The following is a 25,478-nucleotide window of genomic DNA, read 5'->3' on the forward strand; positions in this document are numbered from 1 at the left end:
TGTTCCGGTGCTCAATCATTACATGTGGAATAATGCTTGAACTCAGTTGGCTTTCTCTTCTTTTTCCGTTCTGTGCATTCCATTCTAATTCAGCCCTCATTGCCCCCCACCCTGCTGAGTGATTCCCTAGTTTGATCCCTGAGCCAGACTCGCTTAGCTCTGCATAGTCAACTAGAACTCCAACAATAAGAAGACTGGGCATGCAAACCCGGAGAAGTAAGGGAGTTAGGTTAGATTCGCAACTGCTATAAATTAGTGGAGGGGGGGGGGGCTTTCTATAGTAGGGGGGTTCAATGGAGCTGGACTAAACTAAACTGGACTAAACGCCAACTACACCCTATTGTCTCCCCCCAGAAAAACACTGTCTATCTTATTGAAGCCATGGGGAATTTGATTAAGTATTACTTCCTACCATCTATCCACCCATGGATAAAATGCTATAGAATATCCCCTATTAAAAGATTTTAATACAAAATCATACCACATGATGATAAGGATATTGATAATGTATAATGTTTACTATTATACCGTAGAATAATTTTGTGGTGACTCACCAACCATAAATTTAAGTTTATCCCTGCTTTTGGTCATTTGAGACTAGAAATTGTTATGATCACCTTTGACGTGACATTGAGGGTCATGATTCAGATCTACTAAAGGCGATCAAATGGTCACAATCATATCCATGGTGACTCGTGTCCTCTCATCCTATTAGTTAGTAACCACTTACCCATTTATAAAATCTTTTATGTAAGGAAATAAGGCCCTCTTTAACATAAGAGAGGGAGTTGAAAGGGTGATTTCTCTATAATTAAGATGTGCATATGCAGAGTATACGTATTGCAACCTTGAGCAATTTTCCTTCTTGCCTCTTCTAAGATGCAAGTTTGATAAGGTTTTTGATCTTGGCTCCCCCTAAATTTCCATAGATATGACACAAGGCCTATGATAGTTCAAAGCGATCAAACAATAAATTTTAAGGTTACCCTTAACCCATAGCCTGTTATCCATATGACACATAACTAATCTAGGACTGTGAGTGCTAAACATGGAAACGATGTGCTACATTTACAAATACAAGCCTTCAATGTTGCAGGATGTAAATCCTTAATAAGGAAACTAGACATGTCTTCTGAAAATAGCTATGTTTTCAAACAGAAGATGGAAGCTAAAGTGAAAACATTTTTATGTTGGATAACTAACACCTAATTTACCTTTTGAGCATGCTTCTAGTAATGATTCCTATCATTTGGGTTGCGTCAAACTTAAGTGATTTCAAGTTGGATGATGTATAAGGTGGAGATTGAGATGAATACCTGTAAAGCGGAAAAATCGAACCCTAGTCGTTCTCCCCTCCCCAACTCCAAGGAGAGAGAAGGGAGAGTTACTAGGGTCGATGGTTTTCACTTAGGAGAGACTTTACATTCAAAAGAGGGGTTGAAACCCACAAGATCCAATCCCACACAATGCAAGATTGGATTCTATATGAGTTTCAAGGGTTAAGACATCAAGGATACCCTCTTTTGTAAAGAATGTAGATAGAAAGACTGAACTAGGAATGCATGTAAAGTAGGAAAGATTCGCTTATAAACAAAGATAGGAATATGGGATGAAGATGCGGACCTGGAATTAGCAGTAAAATGTCGAGACGGTGCTGTTCTGCAAATTTGAGCGAAAGTTGATGGGACGATGGCGCTCGGCGTGCACACGGTCCTCCGAAAAATCCGCGAAACGAAGGGGGATCTGTTCGTCTCTGCACAAGGATTCCAGATCTTCAATTACAACCGCGTACCTGCAACCTTGTTGTAAGAATGTTTGTATTCTTACATGCGAAGGTGTAAATGTTGTTGTATGTTGTATGTTGTAAGTGATCTCCTCTTCAATGGTTGAATCCTTGTCTTGAATGCAACACTTAGCCTTGAATGGAGATTTAGAATGCTCAATTGCTTGAAGAAATGCTTGAATGCTTGAATATCGTTTTTGCCTTTTTTCCATCCTTTTCAAAATGAGAGAGGAAATGCAGTTTTTATACTTGTCAATTAGGGTTGAAAGACTAATTTTCCCGACCTTAGGCCGACCAGGAAATATTATTTTCCAATTTGCAAACTTAAAGACCCGAAGCCCCAAAAGAGACCGGGCCCAAAATAGGGCCAGGGACCAGGGCGCTGGGCGCCATGGTCCCACCTCCAGGGACAACAGGGTGCAAGGAGGATCAGGCCAGGGTGCTGAAAAATGTAGTTTTTGGTGTCATGAACAAGTTTCGGGGTCTCCATTCAGGTTCAGTGTTGCATCGCCATCGTGAAGACCCAAATGCGGTCGAAATTGCAAGTGTCGCAATTTTAGGACGCTACAATACCATTGATCTTTGGAGCTTTTCATTACTGAATTTTCATTTTGATATTTAACTTATTGTCTTTAAAGTTTGGTCCTTGTAAATTTGATGATTTATGGGTTAATCAATTTGACTTTTAGAGACACATCCACATTCCAATAATTATTGTAAGTGTGGTTTACGAATTATGAATCAAGGCTTTAATGAATCGTCATTGTTTCGTCTGTCTGCATTTGCATTATATATTCTTGCAGTTGCATCTTTGTGTGCATGAAAATGTGTAGTTTCAAAATTCCTAAATCTATATTTGGGAATCAAGTTACACTTATATCTGATCTGCACTCGCATGTTTGCTCCTGATAATTTTGATATATAGACCCAAGCTGATCAATATCTTTGGTGTTTATATAACTCCCAACACTTATGATTGACAACTTGAGAGTAGTCATAGGTTAGCTATTGATGAAACAATTCCCTCATTGAATTTTCTTCACTTAAACACTAGCTGCTTTCAATGTGGACTACAAACTCATAAATAAGAGTTGCTTTTAAATCTTGATTTACATATTACTTGAATGGATAAGATTTTGTCAACTATTAATCATACTTTTATTGGTCAAGGCTTTCTTACACCGTACCCATTGTTTGAGTTACTATACATATGCTTTAACCATTGGCTAAGTAACCATACAGCTACAATAGATAAATTTCCATAAGTTTTGTCAGCAGAAATCCTTTACTTACATAGCATGCTAATTTTTTAAAATTTTCATACGGAGTGATTTTTCTTTCTTTTTTGTTTTTGTTTTCAGGAACAGCTCAGTTCAGTAATTGGGTTAGTGATCCATCCAATCCAGATTCTTGCAGTTTATGGAGACCTGTAAGTGGTATGTAACACTAAATCCAAAGTATCATTAGTATTTAGTAATTGCTGTCATATGATATGACCTTGCTCATAAATGTTAAGTTTTAACACTTTCAGATTAACTAAAACTCAGAAAATTAGAATTTATTTACTGATTAGATTAATTAGATTAGAGATTTATAGTTTCAGATTTAACACAACAAAGAAAGATAAAGAAATAGAGACAAGACACAATTACCCTGGGAAAACCTCCTAGGAGGAAAAACCCAGCCAGAAAAGATCCTCAGATCTGATTATGGATTATAGTTATGCAAACATTACAACACTTATCTCATGTGTTTGTAGGTTCAGATGTTGCTGTCACTGGAGGTATGGCAGATCGAGGTGGTTGCCTTCAACATTCACTTGCTGTCATGTGAGAGATGGACGCTGATGTTGCCTTAACCTAGATTGCAGACCTTCAAGGAATTCGCTGACTCCTTATGATGGATTTCGCATCTCCTTCTAATGGCAGATGTATGTTGCTGCAGATGTCATGTATTTCGCACCTCCTTCTAATGGCAGATTGCTGTAAGTGCAGATATCATGTGTTTCCTTGGAGTTCGCATTAGGCAGGCATGTAGGTTTCACATGAATGAAGAAGCAGATCGAATTGAATGAATAATGATGAGATCTTGCCTTTACTTATATGAGGAGAGAAACCCTTTTGGATAGGTTGGCTTCCTTTATAATTAACTTTAATTAATTATATTTGTTTTCTTAAATGCCTTGTAAGTAGGGTCAGCCCTATTAGCAACACGTTGAGTGTTTTAGGCTTGTGAGGCGAAGTTTAAGGTTGCCATGAGGATAGGGCTCTGCCCTACACGTTTGGGGAAAGGGCCCAACCCTTTTGGGTGGATTCCAATGTTGCCTAAGGCAATTGGAATCCGCCATTCCCTAATTAATATCAACACTCCCTCTTAATTAGGGAGGAGAACCATAACTATAATCTTCCATCTTGCACACAAGCAAAGAATGGAATTACATAATATAATCTTCCAGTTTGCACACAAGCATAGACTGGAGCCACCTTACATTGCCCGTAGAGGGTGGAGAGGATCTTTTCTACCATCTTACATTGCTCACAGAGGATGGTCAATAATTACACTTCTCCTTGAGAAGATTACAATACCATCTTACATTGCCCGCAAAGGATGGTTAACAATTACACTTCTCCCTGAGAAGATTACAATACCATCTTATATTGCCCGCAGAGGATGGTTAATAATTATACTTTTCCATGAGGAGATTACAATACCATCTTACATTGCCCGCAGAGGATGGTTAATATTTACACTTCTTCTTGAGAAGATTACAATACCATCTTACAACAAAATGTATCACTGAGATTGAGACTCCCTCTCAATTAGGGTTTCATTTTCCACAATACCAAGTCTGTCCCTGAAGTACACAAACTTCACTTTGGATAGAGGCTTGGTGAGGATATCTGCAACCTGCTCATCAGTGCTGACGTACTTCAGCTGAATAGCACCTCTTTGCACCATATCCCGAATGAAATGATAATGGGTTTCCACATGTTTTGACTTGTCATGAAACACTGGATTGATAGACATTTTGATACAACTCTGATTATCACAATGAATAACTGCAGGATCCCAAGGCTGACCAAACAGCCTAGCAAGAAGCTTATGAAGCCACACAGCTTCTCTAGAAGCTACACTTGCTGCAATATACTCAGCTTCAGCAATACTCAATGCCACTGAGGATTGTTTTCTGCAAGCCCATGAGATCACTGCGGATCCCAAGCTAAAGCAAATACCAGAGGTACTTTCCCTGTCTTTGACACTTCCAGCCCAGTCTGCATCTGAATAACCTTCCAAGGTTATTGAAGTGTTAAGTGGATACTTCAGCCCAAAACCAACTGTGCCTCGCAAGTACCTTAGAATGTGCTTGGCTGCAACAAGATGAACATGTTTGGGCATGCTCATAAACTAGCTGAGAGCATTCACAACAAAGCATATGTTTGGTCTAGTGTTAACTAGATACATCAGTGATCCAATCAACTACCGGTACTCTGATGGATCTGCAAAATCAGAGTTAGTTGCAGAAACACTTAACTTCTTTAAGTTAGATTCCATAGGAGTAGACATAGGTTTACAATCCACCATTCTAAATCTTTTCAAAATGTCAATAGTATACTTTCCTTGACTTAGAAAAATTTCGTTAGATCTTTGCCATACTTCTAGACCTAGAAAATAATGCATTAGACCTAAGTCTTTCATTTCAAATTTTGAAGCTAGTTCTTCCTTGCATCTAACAATAAGTTCATCTTTACCAGTAAGAAATAAGTCATCCACATATAGAACTAGAATTAGCATTTCATCATTGGCTAACTTAAAGTATATGTTAGAATCAACATCATTTTTATGAAAACCTAGACTTAACAAGTATTTATCAATTCTTTCATACCAAGCACGAGGAGCTTGTTTAAGGCCATACAGAGCTTTCTTCAACCTGCACACATGAGTTAATCTATCCTGAATCTCATAACCCTCAGGTTGTTCAATATAGACCTCTTCCTCAATGACACCATTAAGGAAGACAGTCTTAACATCCATCTGATGTAGTTTCCAGCCTCTAGCAGCAACAATAGCTATTATTGTTCTAATAGAAGTATATCTAGCAACACGAGCAAAAGTTTCTTCATAGTCTATGCCTTCCTTTTGAGAAAAACCACGAGCAACAAATCTAGCCTTATATTTTTCAATACTACCATCAGCATTATGTTTAATTTTAAATAACCATTTAGAGGAAACAACAGATTTACCTTTGGGTCTGGGCACAATATCCCAAACATCATTCTTGATGATTGACTGATATTCTTCATCCATAGCAAGCTTCCAGGCATGATGATTCAAGGCTTCTTCAACATTTGCAAGGTTTAGTTTCAATGAGATTGCACATCAATGCAACGTAGTTGGAGAATACTTATGGTCTCTTAGTTTCACGGAAGGTGCCACTGGGGGCAACAAATCTTTCGGCTTCTTGAATGGTGTTTCTTACCCAAAGAAGCCTCTTTTTGGTAACAACAATGTCACTAGGAATATTAGTGGGATTCATGGGCTCTGGTGGATCATGATGTTCATCTTGAGGTGGAGGTTCAACCAGCTCCCTTTGAATCTCAGGGTTAGTATCAACATTCATAACTTGATTGTCATTAGCTTCATCAATAACACAAGAACCTTTTGATTTCTTAAAAGCAATATCTTCTTCAAATGTAACATCCCTACTTACCTCAACATACCTTTGACGAGGGATGTATATCCTGAATGCCTTGGAGGATTCACTGTAGCCGACTAGCATGCCTTTCTTTCCGGAGGGATCCAACTTGGATCGCTTTTCCTTGGGCACATGAATATAAACGGGACTTCCAAAAATTCTGAGGTGACTGATGTCTGGTTTGGATCCTGTGAAGGCTTCTTCAGGGGTCATGTTCTTTAGAACATGGTGAAGACATCTATTCTGGATATACACTGCTGTTCTAGAAGCCTCAGCCCATAGGAAGGTCTGCAAATCTTGATTGTGAATCATAGCCTTTGCAGCCTCAACAATAGTCCTATTCTTCCTTTCAGCAACACCATTTTGTTGAGGATTGTACGGAACACAAAACTCCCTTTTAATTCCTGACTCAACACAAAAGTTATGAAAGCTACTGGAGGTGTACTCACCTCCATTGTCAAATCTTAGACATTTAATTCTTTTACCAGAGGAGTTTTCAGTTAATGCCTTGAACTCTTTAAATTTACTTAAGACTTCATCAGGTTCTTTAGATTTCAAGAAGTAGATCCAAGTTTTCCTAGAGAAATCATCTATGAAGATTACGTAATAAAGAAATCCACTAGGAGATGCTGAAGACATAGGACCACATAAATCAGAGTGAACAAGTTCTAGTTTGTCTCTAGCTCTATTTTCACTTTTATAAAAAGGACTTTTAATATTTTTACCTATAGCACAACCTTTGCAAGTATTATCATGAATTTGACTGAGTTTGGGCAAACCTTTGACTAACCTTTTAAGAGAGGGAAGAGCTTGATAATGCAAGTGTCCAAGTCTTCTATGCCATAGCTCATAGGATTTAGGAGCCTCATTAATGAGGGCTTGAATAGGGTTAGTCGAGAGCTTATAAAGACTATCATATCTATGACCGATTATATGAGCAGATTTAACACTAGATTTCTTAGGCCAAGCAAGAACTTTTCCCTCAGAAAATGCAATTTGATAACCTTTATCTTCTAGAGCAGAAATGGAGATTAGGTTTCTTTTAATTCTAGGAACAAACAAGATATCACTAAGGTCCAAATTAATACCAGAGTCTAAATTTAAAGAAGTAGAGCCAGAACCTCTTACCGAATAACGAGCGTCATCACCGATTACCACGTGAAGGCTGGTATCCTTTTCTACTAAGTCTGAAAGATGATCATAGTAGCCTGTGATGTGTCTGGAAGCACCACTATCAATCAACCATGTATTACTATCTGTAGGAATACTGCTAGACATTCATTTAGGTTGGCTTCTCTTTGGGTAGGGTTATTATGACATTCTTTAGCATAGTGACCAAATTTGTCACATCTAAAGCATCGGACACGCGAGGTGTCTCTTGGTTTCTTCTAGAGGTGCTGGGAACTAAATGGTTTGAATTCCTTATTCCTTTTTGGATAGGGCTTCTTCCAATTTTCCCCTTTCTTGCATTGGGTTGCAAGCATGTGTTGATCATCTACATGGGTACTTTTGGATTGCCCTCTTGTGATGAGGCGAGACTTTTCTTGGATGCAATCATTCTTAAGGCGATCAAGCGTAGGTAACTCAGATTTGCCACTTATGGTTTGGATAAACAACTCCCATGAGTGAGGTAGACCATTTAGGGCAATCATGACAAGGTCTTTGTCTTCCATGTTATGACCAATTAAACCTAGCTGATTCTTTAGTTCTGAAATTCTCATAAAATAGGAAATAACAGAATCTTCTTTTGCCATTTTGATATTAAGTAGTTGTTGTCTTAAAGTAATTGCCCTACTGAGATTGTTAACTTCATATGTACCTTGTAGATGGCTGAACATTTCCCTTGCAGTAGTAAATGAGGCAATAGAGGTGACTAGGTGGTCTTTGACTGAATCAATGAGAATCTTCCTGGCCTTGACATCATCCTTTTTGAATTGTTTTAGCTTAGCTGTATCCGTAGGTTTAGTTAGCTCTTTCGCTTCTATGAATTGGAGAAGATCTTCTTCCTCTAGAGCCAACTTGATTCGAATCTTCCATGCAGTAAAATTGAGATTCCCATCAAGCCTATCTTCAACTTTCAACCCCATTGACCTGACCTGTGAATGCGACAACAATCTGGAAATAAAGGAGTACTAAAATTCTAAAATGTAAAAGTTGATCTAGCCTATAGCTTTGATACCATGTTAAGTTTTAACACTTTCAGATTAACTAAAACTCACAAAATCAGAATTTATTTACTGATTAGATTAATTAGATTAGAGATTTATAGTTTCAGATTTAACACAACAAAGAAAGATAAAGAAATAGAGACAAGACACAATTACCTTGGGAAAACCTCCTAGGAGGAAAAACCCAGCCAGAAAAGATCCTCAGATCTGATTATGGATTATAGTTATGCAAACATTACAACACTTATCTCATGTGTTTGTAGGTTCAAATGTTGCTGTCACTGGAGGTATGGCAGATTGAGGTGGCTGCCTTCAACATTCACTTGCTGTCATGTGAGAGATGGATGCTGATGTTGCCTTAACCTAGATTGCAGACCTTCAAGGAATTCACTGACTCCTTATGATGGATTTTGCACCTCCTTCTAATGGCAGATGTATGTTGCTGCAGATGTCATGTATTTCGCACCTCCTTCTAATGGCAGATTGCTGTAAGTGAAGATATCATGTGTTTCCTTGGAGTTCGCATTAGGTAGGCATGTAGGTTTTGCATGAATGAAGAAGCAGATCGAATTGAATGAATAATGATGAGATCTTACCTTTACTTATATGAGGACAGAAACCCTTTTGGATAGGTCGGCTTCCTTTATAATTAACTTTAATTAATTATATTTGTTTTCTTAAATGCCTTGTAAGTAGGGTTGGCCCTATTAGCAACACGTTGAGTGTTTTAGGCTTGTGAGGCGAAGTTTAAGGTTGCCGTGAGGATAGGGCTCTGCCCTACACGTTTGGGGAAAGGGCCTAGCCCTTTTGGGTGGATTCCAATGTTGCCTAAGGCAATTGGAATCCGCCATTCCCTAATTAATATCAACAATAAATATTGCCTGTATGAAGTTTCCATACATTATTACTTTTATTTTTATTGATATTGAAATAGTTGCAACATTTTTTTCAACTCACCTCAACATAATATAAAGGGCATGGTTTGCTAATATATGCCATCAAAACAGATCCACGATGTTGATTGTACCAAATAATTGCAAGGAAATAGAACGCTGATATTTTTAAAATATATCTCTTTAATAATGCAAAATCATTGACACATTGATTCAAACTTTCAAACCATTATGAAGGAAATTCAACTTGGGAAGAAGCCAAACAATCTTCTTTTTTCAGCCCAAGTTTGGGTATCAAAATTTCGACCTGGAAATCAACCTTGAATGCAATAAATTCATGATTAGCAATGAGACTTTCTTGATTCCCACTTTTATCCAGGCTTTGCATTTTTGCAGCTATGCTCTAGAAGCTGTTATGCTTCTGATTCTAGTCTTACTACATGGTGCATCTCTGTGAAATACAAGGGGGTATATTGCTTCTGTAATGTCCCCACTTTGAAATAGAATTTAATAATAAATGATAATAATAAAACGTTAAAGATTAAATTAAAATATAAAATAATATAATTAAATATGATTAATTAAAAATTAATTAAGTTAATGAAAGTCAAAAGACATGAAAGGAAAAGTTGCGACTCCCTCAACAATGAGATATAAAAGGGAGAAGAGAACCTTATTTGAGAGGGGGGATAATTTGGAAATGAGAAGTGCAGATCTGATTTAAATAATAAGTGCACATCTGATTATGAAAGGCTGTGTCTTTCAAAGGGTAGAAATAATGAAGAGTTGCACTCTTTCCAAAGGGCATACATGATGAAGAGGTGTGACCTCTCCCTCAAATTGAGAGATATAAAGGGGAGGAAATCGCTGAGGAAAAATCACGTCTGGACTTCAGTCTGAATATATGCTGCTTTAATCACTAGTCATTGATTGACATCCACTGCATACGATTTCCTTAGGCTGGGAATACGCGTCTGGGATCAGTTTACAGGAATTCCGCTGCGATCCTGCCAAGGTACACATAATTTACACAGAAATATATATTTAAAGAAAGTCATCCATAATACAGCAAAATACAACATCAGTAATTTAATTCATGATTGTTAAATTTTGATCAAATGTAGGTAAGCAAGTATTTTATTCTTATTTAACTTTGTATATCAGTTTGGTATTAATTCAATTTATGATGATCTGCAGGGTTTATATATTCACTGCCTTTGAATAATAATAATTTGATGTAGATTATTAAATCTACGCACTGCAGTATCCTGTAGATTATTAATACGGACTGTTGATATCCTTTGATGATCTATAGGAGATAATTGACAGATGTGAGTCTTTTTCACGGACTGCAGAAACTAATGTCGACTATTGTATGTCGACTTCCTTGTTCTATCATTGCATATCTATATTCACCGACTGCAGAATATTATCATGCACTGTTATATTGGGTCGAACTGTATCTATATTTCTTATCGTATCGTACTGCAGAATAATGATGATCTTCAGATGATGGCCGGTTATTGTATTCTCTCTATGCTATTGTCTATTACATTAACCTTGCCTTCAATCCGAGAAGTTGCAGATTGCAAAGGCATAGAATAAACGTGATATACACAAGTGTTTTATTAGTTTCACGGCTGTCACCTTTCCCAGATTGTTGATCTGCTAACCGTTCACCTTGTCCGTTTTCTTCCATCGACAACATGGCCTTTGTACTCAATAGTGGTCCACAAATGAGTCACGACTCCTTGTGGAACCGACATGATTCCTCAAGGAGTCGTAACTCCTATGTGGAGCACATCGGCAGCCTTTGACTAACACATAACCCACAATAATATTGTCGGGTTCCAAATGCTATGCGGCCATTTACTAAATCGACAATGTTAATAATGAAATAACATAATTAATATTATGAATAATTAGTAACACAAGGTTGTTACTAATTATTCATAATATTGATTATAATATTAATCATAATCGATCAATAAATAAATAGTCACATAGATAAATATATATCTATATCATGATCAAAATAATAATAAGGATAGATTAATGGATAAATACAAGACAAATGTCTAAGGTCGTAAGGCCAATTAGACATTTGGTTCATCCAACCGATGCTACATATTTCAACAATGATTACTAGAATAAACCTAAAGGGGATGTCAAATATATCAGTGTTTTAATAAAACCACAATAATTCAATAATTAATTTCTTATCTGTCACACATGTATGAATCCAGAATTATTTATTCTTTATCATACAAACTCTTATCCGTAATTAGCAAATGAACAAGTTGGAAAAATTAAACAAGACAAAAACAAATTGTTAATCCTTAATATGAATGTAGTCGGAAGGTCGTATGAATGAATAGGGAAAGGCTTGTGTAAAACCATCGCGTGTCTATCCCAAGATGGGTAGAGATCAGCGACCCATGTAAGACCTTGAGGGTGTCGTCCCAAAATTAGGCCTGGGCTTGGATCCAAAAACCTGAGGGAGTCATCATGCTGAGGTATCAAAGCGTCCTATTCAAGATCATAATCCTTTCCAAACTTACATTGGTTGTAAGGTTTTTAAGTTGAACTCCATCATGATGTTAATTTCTATTTCTATTTCTATTTGCTTTGAGAATGTTGGAATTATGACGTCTTAAATGGTTAAACTTACTTGGGGACATTACAGCTTCTATAGAGACTCTGATGGCTGATTATCTGCTTTCTTAAAAGTTTTGGGATGGGGAACCTCTAGAGAACTTCCTTTGCTTCGTCCTTCTGAGCACCCTATTGAATCAGTGATTACCAGGTGGAACAGTCATGATCATAAGAGATGGGCTTTTGTGAACTGCTACTCATGAATTGTGGGACAGTCCTGACATGAAACTTTGCAGTTGAATCCTAAAATCATCAGGTACTAAAAATATAATAAAAGGAATACCCAACTGACTTTATATAAGAATTAAAAATTATACTGCTACTGTTAAATACAAAATGAGCGTATGGCATTTCACTCTGATTCACATGAAGAATCCAAAGAGAATATCTTCTAAAAAGGATGAACTGGTGAGCAAGATGAAAATGATCCATGATATTTGTACTAGAGCAGGTTTTTTCTCTCCTGTAATCAAATTGTTGTTCAAATATTTCAGGACTTTTGATGGATATCTGATTAATAGAACTTGCAAGTAACATAAATTGCGATATGTAACCAATTCATTGGTGTAAATCTGTTTTATTCTGATCAAGCTGGCAGGTGTAAAAATGATCTATATTTCATGTGAGTGTATGCTTAGATTGTTGATGTTTGATATTTTGCTGCACGCACATTAGAATAAGCATGGAGTAATGTCCTGTTATCCATTAAAGTCACCTCCTCACTTCTATCATTTGAGTTCCTTTTAAAAGATTGATATCTGCATCTAGAGACAAGTAAACAGGAGTTGTATTTGCATTGGTAGTTGGGCAAGAACGTTAGAGAAAGAAAGAAATTATGCTCATGTCCATGGATGACCAAGCTTGTTTAGTGGGGCTGCAAAGTGCAATAAGTTAAGAGACCACCAGCAAGGGATTGCCAAAGAAGATAGAAACTCTTGAAAAGGAAAGGAGACTGGGAAAATAAGTATATTAGTTATTGAAAGAAAAACTCAATAAACCCTGAAACTCTTTTAAACTAAAAGCATAAAATTAACAGTTGAATACAATCCAAGCTAAAAAAGCAACTTTGGATGGTATAGATGAACACATCAACAGTGTCTCTAGCAGAAACATAATTTTGTAGAGTCCCAATTCCCAACAGCTAAAGAATCCCCAATGCAAGCTAAAGTAATGTCACTAAAGGACCAGCCTGGACTTTGGGGCTGGTGAAAATACTCTTGGAGATCATTGGCTAGTGGGGAACACCTATTTTGGCCGCTTCCAATTTGTTTATTTTGTATATTTGTAGCAAACAATTAACGTAAGAAATAGAAGTGGACAGGGTTCCTTCTCATAGAATCTCACTACAAATGGTAGTAGTAAATTAGTAATAGTGACAAGTATTCTTATTCTCCACTTCAATGGGAGTTCATAAATTAAGGGAAACTTTTAAATAAGTATGCATGGATTAGATTGAAATACCGAATACCGCGTAATGTCCCCACTTTGAAATAGAATTTAATAGTAAATAATAATAATAAAATTAAAATATTTAAAATTAAATTAAAATTTAATTAAGTTAATGAATGGTCAAAAGACAAAATGAAAAGTTGGACTCCCTCAAACATGTGATATATGTTGAGACATGGACCAGCTAGGACTCGAACCTAGGACCTTCCATACGCTGCTGGAGTGCTCTACCATTAAGCTACTGGCCCCTCTTGGACCAGTTCATCGTCGGTCCGGGTGTGGCTTATTTCCAACACCAACACCCCCCCTTAAGCCACACCTCTCGTGTGCTTGGGGCTCCTAGCCTGAACCTGGCTCTGATACCATGTTGAGACATGGACCAGCTAGGACTCGAACCTAGGACCTTCCATACGCTGCTGAAGTGCTCTACCACTGAGCTACTGGCCCCTCTTGGACCAGTCCATTGTTGGTCCGGTTGTGGCTTATTTCCAACACCAATATAAAAGGGAGAAGAGAACCTCATTTGAGGGGGGATAATTTGGGAATTAGAAGTGCAGATCTGATTGTGAAAGGTTGTGTCCCTTTCAAAGGGCAGAAATAATGAAGAGTTGCACTCTTTCAAAGGGTGCTAATAATAAAAGGGTATGTCTTTTGCCAAAGGGCATACAAGATGAAGAGGTGTGACCTCTTCCTTCACATTGAGATATATAAAGGAAAGTAATCAAAGCATCCAGTGACATCACCATCGATTATATCAGATCAGAACTGTTATTAAGTTACAGGCACTAACATCCTTGTTCTTGGTTGTATGCATGGGGATGTGCTCAATATGTATGCTTAATATATGAAGCCTGATAATATTTTTATGCAGAATTTAGTAGTAATACTAATATAGACTGCAATATGTATGATAGTCATACTTAATTTCAGAAACATTCATAGTACATGAAAGAAAATTAAAAGTATAGTCCAGTCCTTAGACTTCTGCTAATACCTATGGAGGATGGGAATGATTTGTGCAAAGGGAAAGGCGGTCTAATTCCAACCAATTAGGTAGTCCTGAGATGGGGTAAGGATCAGATTCTGTAAACCTTGAGGGTATAGTCCTGAGATGGGGTAAGGGTCTGCATCTGTAAACCTTGAGCGAGCCTCTTGTAGTTTGGTTTCTCAGTGCCCTGGCAACATAATCACCCCTCCCTCCCTTAGGGTTTGGTTGTAACAAGGTTAGAGCATAATATAGAAGGCTATGAATTATGAAATGTAGAATTAATTGTTAAAAGGCATAATAACTTGGTAATGCATTCAGTAATGTATAATAATTGTTGGAAATATGGCAGCTTCCAAGTAGGGGACATTACATACCATTCTCCATTATTTACGAAGAGGCAATCCAAAATGGGCATGGATACTCTAGTCTATATCATTTTAATGATTAATCAGAAAACACCATTAATAGATCTTAAAGGATATGATGAAGCTGTTTAACCCTAACTAGAATTTGTGCCTAGGAGCACATGTATGCTTTCATTCATGCCTAAGCATATTGGAGAAGTATCAGCCACCAAGCTGAAGATTTTGGCTGTTTGCATTTATTTGCCTCATTTAAATTGAGTACTTTTTGAACAATATGGATTCTCTTTTGACAAATCTAGGCCATTGCCTGTGGAAGATAATCTATATTCCATTGTAAGGAACATGAAGGAAAAAGAGAGATCAAAATCTTATTAACAAAGGATTCTACCGACATAAGTACAGACAGGGGCCCTTCCATTTTGAGATTTTGTGTTATAGAGAGAAGTAGGTAGAGTAAGCTGCTCTACAGTGTTGGAGAGGATTATTCATGTTCTTTAACATGTATGCTTTTGTATTGAATTCTTGGGCAGACAGGAATTGAAACTCTTCAACGAAAGGCAAGAACTTCCATATCCACATGTTTGTACTTGGTATTAACTACAGAAAGATATGAACCACAGAGAAGTTCTTACTCGTTTTGGTCAAAGGGCTATATGGGGCATGTACACACATGGATATATCATCATGTTGCTCTTTCAGCATGTGCCCAGTTTGGAGACATCAGGCCAGGAAACCAGGGATCACCACAGACTGGACTGATATTTGATCTTTCAAAATATCTAGCGTAATAGCTTGTATCTTTACATCTTTATCTGAGTTGAGTCCTTATTATATGCCTGTCAGTAGCTCTGTTTTACAAGTTTAAAGCGGTAAAGGAAAATTTGAGTAGGATTGTTTTGTATTTCAAATGCTTGTGTTTTCAGCAGTAACTTTTGATACAGAGTCTTCAGCCTCACACCCAGGATCGGAATTTTTATGTAACTGCCCCTCTTCATATTATATATTGGTCTGTTTTACGAAAAAGCCAATAAGCGGAGAAGATCAATCCCATGCATTTCTCTGAAAGCTTATATTCCTTTAGAGTGTTTTCTGTTATCATATGGAAAATCCAAAAAAGGATGTCCTGTCAAACTGCTATAAGGGTGCTTAACATATCTTCTATTATTTGATTCTCTCTTAGTTTTGCCCATTTCTACAAGGTTTGTTGTCGCTGCTGAAGTCCAATGAAGACCTTTGATGTCTTCAATGGGTTACATGTATACACACATGCACATATACATATGTGCTCATACACACAGACATGGACATGCTCAAAGACAAATATCCTAGAACTGGCAGAGAATTTTTTAGTTAATCCTGGTCTTACCCAGTACTGTCCAGTTGACACATGATAAACATTGTTTGAATTGCATCCTTCAAAAGGAAAATTATGGGTAGGTGCATTTTTTTTATCCTGAAATGTACTATGGTCAACTCATGGCACTCTCAATTCTAAGTAACTGAGGTCATTATTACACAATTTCAAACAGATTACATTGTGAAAATGTTGTGTATTACTTAATCCTTTAAACGTATGTAAGTTTATTTCATGAACTCACATTTGGAAGTTTTCACCTATATTTTGGTGGAAACTATTTCTTTTGAATAAAACATATTATTTATATACTGTTATGGAACAGGTCATGGGACGGTTAGTTTTCAAGCTGTTAGTGATAATGATTACTATTTTGGATTAGGAAATCTTAATGAAGAGAGTGTTGAAGTAAGTGAATTTCTAGAACATTGTTACATACAGTGGAGATCTTATTCTGTTTGGTGGTTATCATTCTTCACTTCTCTGAATTTATTTAATGATCATTATACAGATAAAATTTTGTATGGAGATCAAAAGTAAAACATATGAGACAGAGACAGCAAATTCTTGGTGTCCACTGGATGTGAAATCATGCAAAATTTTACCATCACTAAGGGGCTCCAAGGTTGGCCTCTTGACAACTCCTGATAAGCCACAGGTATTTACTAATGTCACAAATTTTTCAGGATTTTTTCGCATTGGATGGTTTAGTATGGATCCATCACACTTTTATAAACTAAAAACTCTCTCGTTCATTTTTAATGCTAATGAAAATGAAAGTGGATATTTTGTTCTTTTAACAGTTTACAAAGATAGCACCAGGGTAGAAGCTTTTTCATACATTTTTAAATTAATTTTAATAGAGAAATTCCATTCTTTTGATCAATTTTAGGGCATCTACATGGAAAATATTTCCAGGACAAATATATATTAGCATGTGCAACTATAATATACATATTAGGTGTACCTAGTAAATATGTAATATTATTACATATTGAAATACAAAATAATATTATATAATAATAATATGATAGGTGAAGTGAAAATAATAAGGATATAAGTTAGATACATGGATTAGGGGCTGTGACTGATGGGTAGTGTCCCTACAAAGTTGATGGCCATGTTTGTTGTTTTAATAGGTAAATTGAGGGTTCTATAGGGGATTTCAACCTTTAAAATTAAAAGCACTTGTACAAAAGGGGCTGGTGAAACTGGTGAAGACAAAACCTGTAAAGGCTAAATTGAGAACCCAAAAAACTAAATGGCCTAACCAGCAAGGCACAAGGCAGAGCCCAGCATACAAAACTTGAAACTGACCACAACTCAAACTGATACCTAGAATCATAATAATAGCAGATCAAAAAGAGTCAACTTAGTATTTATAGGGGCCCCAGATCAGTAGCTACATCTTTCTTAGCAGCCACCTGAATCCTTGGCTCAAGAAAGGAACATCTCATGATCTGAGAAACACCACCCTTAGAAACAGCAGTTGTTTTAGAGTTTGAGCAACATAGAAAATTATAGCCCGAGTTTGCGGGACAGATAGTACTAATATGGTGAAAGAGAGATTATTTAAATCCATAGTACTTGATTTAATCTATTTGGAGCCACTTTTTACAATTTGCATTTTACTAATTGATGGAATATATTGGAAGAACAGAGGCACAACCCATTTCCTTGCTTGAGTTTCCATGTGTTGGGTTTCCTACGAAAATAATGTGTATATGTGATGTAGCTTCATTCTTCTCCATGTTCTGCAGTCATTTGCATTTCTTCACTGTTTTTAATAATTGTGTTGGGATGTTTGCGCTAGCAAATCCTTTCTATTTCTGTAACATTTCAAAAAAGTAGTTGAAGTAGAGGAATCAAAGTTGTTTCTGTTGGAATATCCAAGGAACTTGCCAATAAATCTCTTAAATGAGTTACTTCTATGCATGCCAGTCCTGAAAGTCATTCATATGATTTGTCACCCTTTAAAGTATATATTGAGTTTATCATATCTAGACTTTTTGCTCAAGATTTACTACACCATCATTTATAAGTTGTGAAATTGATCAATGCATGATGATCAAGTTTTAGTTTTTGGTTTCTTTTAAACCGTTGATAAAATCTGATGGTGACAATTTGAATATTAATTTCTTCTTTTCATAATAAATTATGTGATAAAATTATTAAATTCATACAATTATGGTATATTCTTTTCAATTGTTTGCTTTAGAACATTTTCATGGGACCTTTACATATTTACATTTTTCCCTCAAATTTTGATTATTTTAGATATTTACTAATTGATATTTGATAATATTTTCATGTAAACTTTGCAGTCATATTTTAGACGGTGAATGACCACCTGAATTTTTGCTTCTCATAATTTAATATTTTGTTTGTCTTTACTTCCATTTACCATGCAGGATGGTGTTGATTTTTGGAAGGTTGAGGTCTCATATAGGACTCGCTGGCAGACATATCTCATATTTGATGGTTAGTTCAGTCTCAAATTTATCAGAACAAAATGATAATAATTTTGTAACGAAGTTTGGTTTCAAGATTACAATGTGTTTATTGAGATTGTAATTAATGTTCATTGTTCACTAATTTACGCTAATAATTGCTTCTTCAGGTACTTTACTGTTTGCAGTATTATTCATTTTGTACTTCATTTGCAAGCCAAAAGGTCTGTCAAATTTGTCTCCAGAGGAAACACCTTTGAATTCACAACAAGATGCACATACTCGTTCTCAAGAAGCAAATATTGATAGTAATTCTGTTCAACACTTTGCAAATGAAGGAGAGCCAAGGTCATGGATTGATGAAAGAACTCAATTCATGGAAACCTGGTAGTACCCTAGTGATTTATCTTCATCAGATAGAAGGGAATTAGTCAATGGTTTACTCTTCCAATTTTTTCGATGGGATCCTACTTAGGCATGTAGATAAAGACCAAGTACATATGTTACTCCAAGAGTTCCATCAAGGATTGTTCGGGGATACATTTTTTTTCTCTATCACAACCACAAATATTATGCAAGATAGATATCAGTGGCCTACCATGTTCACAGATTGCCATCAATGGGTGAGAAAATAATAACGCCAATTCTATGTGCAAAAGAGTGGAAATTGTCCCCTACCTATCGGCCATTTGGTCAGTGGGATATTGAATTTATTGGCATGATAAATATTATTTACCATGTAGGGTACAAAGGGATTCTTACATTAATTGACTACTTAATGAGGTGGATAGAAGCAGTTCCATTGAAGGAAGCCATAAAGGCAGTAGTAGTTGATTTTTTTTGTAAAGTATTATCTCAAGGTTTGGGGTTCCTCATTCAATTATGTAAGACAAATAAAAAGTGTTCATTAATGTAAAATTATTTGAATTTTCTTTGAGGTATGGTATTTATATGAAACAATGTCAAATTGTTGCCCCTAGGGTAATGGATTTGTCAAATTCACAAAAAGAGTGTAATTAGGATCATTAAGAGGATTGGTTTTGAGCACTAAAAGGGATGACACCAACACCTCGAGCTAGCATTTCAAGTAGAATGCTTAAACCCAAAATGGGCAATCAATATGTGCCCTTCACTTTACTACATGGTAATGAGGCTTCCCTGTTATTTCTAGGTCTCTTAGCAAAAAAATGACTAAACAAACAAAAAAATAAGAAAAGAAAGCCATGGAGGTTAGGCTTATAAAACTATTAGAACTAGAAGAGAAGAGGGAACCCGTTGGGATTCAATTAAGAGCTATCAGTAGATTTTAAAGTGCTTATTTGATATTCCATAGAGTCAAGTTTCAAGGTTAGGTACAAGGTCTTGAAATGGGAAGAAAGAGCAACAAATATAGAGCAACAATCTAAGTTTGATTCTCTATGGAGATGCCCCTAAATATTTTTTACATGTAAGGAAGTTAATTTCGTTGAGCTTATATACATGAATGATTATGTCCTATCTATACCATCAATGAGATGTATCTCAAATTACATACACAAGCTCATGCATTGTTCTCACTACAAATATGCAATATATGGTCTGATTTTGTTGGGTGAATATTTTGTCACTAGCGTACCAATGACAAAATATATGATTCACACATAGCTATGTTGAGAAATTAATCTCTCTTCTTATCAAGGGGAGGTTCCCTTTGAAATTTCTTCTCTAATTAACAAGAAACTAAAATCTGTGGGTAAGTTTTGGGCATATAACTCTTTTTTTTCAGAGTTTATGTATTCTCCCTCCACTTTGTTACAATTCTCTATCACTTTTGATACTTAAAGAAATGAACAAACTAATCCAACAAATTATACCAAAGCTTACAATCAAGAAGCACAAAGTCTTTCTTGAATGTAATTTTAACTAAGCTAATTATCACAAACGGTAAGAAATCCAACTTGCAGCTCAAAGTCTTCAAGTGTATTTCACCAATCCTTAAAACTACAAGTAATGGCAGCAATACAAAGCTTACCACTAATCACTTAACATCAAAAAATTTCCCAAATATGCAAGGAGTACAAAGTCTACTTCCACAATTGGAAAGCTCTTTCATAAACTTTAACAATTTCACCAAAAGATTCAGGATCACAAAGAATGATTATGAGAACTAAACATAAGAATGATTCCAATCACAATCACAATCACAATCTTGAGTCCAACGCAAATTTTGGAAACTAGCGGGTTGCTATTTTTATTTCATTCAATCCATTTTTTTACATCAAAAGCACAAAGTTTTAATTGAGATAAAAATTTGGCAGAGTTTTGCTAAGCATATTCAAGATAAATATTTACAAATGAGGGTCTTCCTTACATAGGAAAAGAGTGGAGAAAAATGTGGGCACAATTGACTAATTCAACTGCACAATTCCACTTGACTACAACTACAACAGAAAGAAAATATGTAGCTATGAGAAAACTTGCAGCATTTAACAATGCAACTACATGAAAAGAAAGTGTCAAAAAGGGGACACTTTATTCATCTTTCTCCTCATTGGATTTCTGAAATTCTATAAACAAGTCAAAGCAACTTGCATCTTAGCTTTGTCTGGTGCCATATCAACAATCTCATCAGTGCATCTTCTTTTCTCTGTCGATTTGCTGGGAGAGGGCTCAAACATTTCAACATGGATCATTAGTGTTTTGAAAATGATCACCATCGGACGAGCAAATTTCATCAATCAGAACAAGAAACAGGAGTCATAAATGACTTGGGAGACAAAATGGGAAAAAACTTGCAGGTCGGACTTTAAAGTTTGATCCGCAAGGGAAAAACTCAAAATTCACACATCGGACTTTAAAGTCCGATGTGCAAGGAAAATCAATCAAAGATTGCATATCGGACTTTAAAGTCCGATATGCAAGAAGGGCAAAACCTAACTTGCAGGTCAGGAAAAATTCCTCGACCTGCACTTAGGCGAACTTGCATGTTGGAAAAAATTCCGTGACCTACACTTAGACTTGCAGGTCGGGAAAAATTTCCCAACGTGCACATAAAGGTAGACTTGCAGGTCGAGAAAATTTCTCGACTTGCACTTAGGCGAACTTGTAGGTCGGGAAAAAATCCCTGACCTACACGTAGACCTACAGGTCAGGAAAAATTTCCCAACTTGCACATAAAGACAAAGTTGCAGGTTGGGAAAAATTCCCTAACTTGCACTTAGACTTGCACATAAATGCAGACCAAAACTGCACTTCGGGTTTTAAAACCCGATGTGCAGGAAAACACAAGAAACACTGCATTTCGAGGTTTTAAAACCCGAAGTGCAGACAAAAGATAAAATAAAAGATGAAGGCAAAAACATGAAAATGAAAAAAAAAATGAAGACGCAAACCGACACGACTTATGAGGGAAGTTGACTGACCTTGGAGGACGTAGGCTAAGGAATGGACAAGTTTCATAGGGGTTGGACCACGATTTTGGCCATGCCGAAATCAAGGACAACTGATTTCAACCTTTTTTGTGTGTATCGTCTTTTCAAAGACATTTATTAGTTTGCATTCCTTCTTTCCTTCCGGCCCTTGTTCTAGAGATTATGGTTTCTTACATTCATATGAATCACTTCACATAATGATATGGTTCTTTGCACCATTTTTAGAATTTCAAAAATCTTCCTAACTTTGGAAAGGTAAGATAGATCATCATGTCATTAACTTAAAAGTGGAAAAAGGAATATTTGATCAAGAAATGCCTACCCAGCCCTAGCGGTTGAAATTTAAATGTTTTATGATATATAAACCGTTGATCTCCTTAGGTCAAAACATCATTCAGATTATCATCTTTGAGATTGATAGAGAAACTGAGAGAAGAATACAAAATAATAGGTTGGTAAAGATCCATGATGGAGTTGGTTCAGTGGCTACCCATCAATTTTTTTGCTGCCATGCAAGTTTGCTAAGCTTTCTCAAATTCTTGCTCCAAAATGTTCATAGAATTACTTGCTCACAAGATTAGTTTGGAAAGACTCAAATGCAACTTTAAACAAATTAGATTAATAGCAACATCTTGTTGGAAATTTAAGGAAAGGTAACCATTTTAAAAAGAGGACAATTCATCATGGAGATCTTTTCATTACCTCATATCTGGTCATGAGTAATATCACATCTCGCAATTAAAAAAAATCACTATGTAAATAGAGAAGACATTTGATAAATGTGAATATAAATGATCAAGTATAGGTTCAACAATGCCTATTAGATAGTGAGGTGATTATGACTAAATGATATCTTTGCAACTCATGCCATACAAAGAAACTATATAGAGGAGAAAGTGGATACAAAATGTTACTATTCCTAAGTCAATTTGTAAAATTTGCAAGTGCTCCTTGTCATTTGCACCTTTCCAATTGCCTTATTATTCTAAGAATTTGGCGATTTGTTCAAGCAACTACTCAGAAGCATGTCAAAATGAGAGAGAAACATAACCTATCCAACATGTTGAACTGCTTCTCATGTACAAATTTTTTTTAGTCCTATGCTTCAACTACAACTTTAGAGAAGCTTGCTAGGCTCAAGGGACTGTAAGGGCTTTGAAGAAAGAGAATTGTGTAGACTCTTCCCTAGTGTTCAATTATGCAAATAATGTTTTTGAGCTTGTACTAAATATGTAGAGAAATAATATATGAGATGGTATGCATGCTTGCATATTAGAGAAGCTCCAACATGGAGAGAACTAGAGTTTCACATTTGCATTGGACCTCCACTCTAGTCTAATATATGGTGCCTCATGTCATGCCCACTCCTTACTCAAGAAGAAAACATGACACAACCTAAACTTGACCACCAAATTTTGACTAAATGCATAACATTTTTTTTTTCAACTGTTAATTTCAACTATAAATTAAATTGAGAGTCTCTCAAATCAATTGTGCACACCTAGCGCCCCAAGCTACGCCACCATACTTTAATTTAACAATAACTCATTAAGATATATCCCCCTTAATTAAGTCAATTAATAATCATTAACTAACTGAACAAATTCGATAGATAACCACTATATTAAGGTCCTCTCTCTAGGAATAATATTCCATGATAAAAGGTTTTAGTCTTTAAATTAAATACTTTAAAATTTTTAATTTAAAAAAAATCTCAAACATTTAAATTTACATCTTTTCAAATCTCTATCCTCCTTATTTGCCCTATACTTAATATACAAATGATAATATCTAGGTTCAGTAAAATCTATTTAATTTCAACTGATATAATACTTAAGTTTTAACCACATATTTAACTTCCTCACTTGGCTCAATAATCTCCCTAAAACATTTATCATTTGTTTATCTCTTTAAGATTCCTTTTACTTATATCCAATTGTTTCTCTTCAAGGTTCTCTTTTACTTATATCCAATTTAAATATGGAATTTCCACTAATTAGATTCATTTTAAATCCAATATTAAATTGACTTCTTAAGTTGTTTTTCTTAGCACAAGTGATAGGTGCCTAGCAACATAGGCCCCCACCATGGAGCTAATTAGGATTAATTAATTTTACTTTATTTACCTTTTGACCAAACCCTAATGGAATGTGCAAGAAACCACAACCGTTTGATTAACTCTATCGATCTCCACCCTTAGATTTTAGGGCAACATGTAGAGACCTTGATCCTAAAAGAAACAATAGAAAAAAAACTTTCTTTCTTCATTTCATTCATTTTGGTTTGTCTAGGTTGAAGGGGAAAAGCAATGTAGCCATTATTTTACAAGGGCATGGATATGAAATGGAGTATGAAAAACTCCATGCTTAGATTTGTATTCATGGGTATTGTTTCTTTTAGTGGTAGATTTTTTTTTGTTAAAACCCTAGATTTCTTTGTGTTTGTTTGTTTGTTTGTTTTAGCTTGCTTTAATCCTCTTGTTTGAGCTTTTGTGCAGGTTTAATGGTGTGTTTATATATATATATATATATATATATATATATATATATATATATATATATATATATATATATATATATATATATATCATGCTTGCTCTTCTAGAAATGCTAGGTTTTTTAGGGATTGATGTTTGGAGGGTGGTTGAGGAATCAAGAAAGAGTGCCTACATGTTGAAGCAAATCAATACTACACATATTGTGCTTATCCCTAAGTTGGCTTCTCCTTCTTCATTTGTAGATTTTAGGTCAGTTTCTCTAATACTATTTACAAAATAGTTACAAAGGCAATCTTAATTAGACTGGCCTAGATTATTCCAAAAATCATCTCTTAGCAACAAGGTGGGTTTATTCCGGGGAAGGAAACAACTAGAAGGGACTCTAATCATTCATTCTACCTCAACTTATAAGTTGGAATCCATGATCATTAAACTTGACATGATGAAAGCCTACAACAAAGTGAATTGGTAGTTCCTCAACCAAGTTTTACTCAAATTTGGCTTCTCCAAATTTTGGTGCAAATGGATTTTATCTTGCATCTCTAGTGCTAAATTTGTTAAGGTTTCAAGCAGATCCGAAGCAAATATGAACTAACAATTATATTCATATTTAAATACAAAAGATAAAGAAATAAAACAGGACACAGATAACACAAAGATTTAACGTGGTTCACCCAGAATGGGTTACGTCCACCATACACAACTGTCCAATTTTTCTTATTATCTAGCAAAAATAGTACATCAACCTTACCATGCCTTAAGCATCCCAGCCG

The 25,478-nt window shown here is 35.8% G+C and overlaps 1 protein-coding gene across 6 annotated transcripts in view; it reads left to right on the forward strand.

The window, feature by feature from the left end:
• Positions 1–19,735, forward strand: part of LOC131029622 (E3 ubiquitin-protein ligase APD2) — a 36,030-nt gene extending 16,295 nt beyond the window's left edge. For 5 of the 6 annotated variants that reach the window (XM_057960179.2, XM_057960182.1, XM_057960183.1 and 2 more), the window contains 5 exons: positions 3,145–3,219; positions 16,674–16,756; positions 16,860–17,006; positions 18,760–18,829; positions 18,969–19,735. In XM_057960179.2, coding sequence (XP_057816162.1) covers positions 3,145–3,219; positions 16,674–16,756; positions 16,860–17,006; positions 18,760–18,829; positions 18,969–19,189 — 596 coding nt within the window. In that variant the 3' untranslated portion in view covers positions 19,190–19,735. The remainder of the gene's footprint in view (positions 1–3,144; positions 3,220–16,673; positions 16,757–16,859; positions 17,007–18,759; positions 18,830–18,968) is intronic. The other variant, XM_057960181.1, reaches the window with a different exon arrangement.
• The last annotated feature ends 5,743 nt before the right edge of the window (positions 19,736–25,478 follow it).

The sequence above is a fragment of the Cryptomeria japonica genome, chromosome 3 (genome assembly GCF_030272615.1).
Source record: "Cryptomeria japonica chromosome 3, Sugi_1.0, whole genome shotgun sequence".
NCBI classification, from domain to species: Eukaryota; Viridiplantae; Streptophyta; class Pinopsida; order Cupressales; family Cupressaceae; genus Cryptomeria; species Cryptomeria japonica.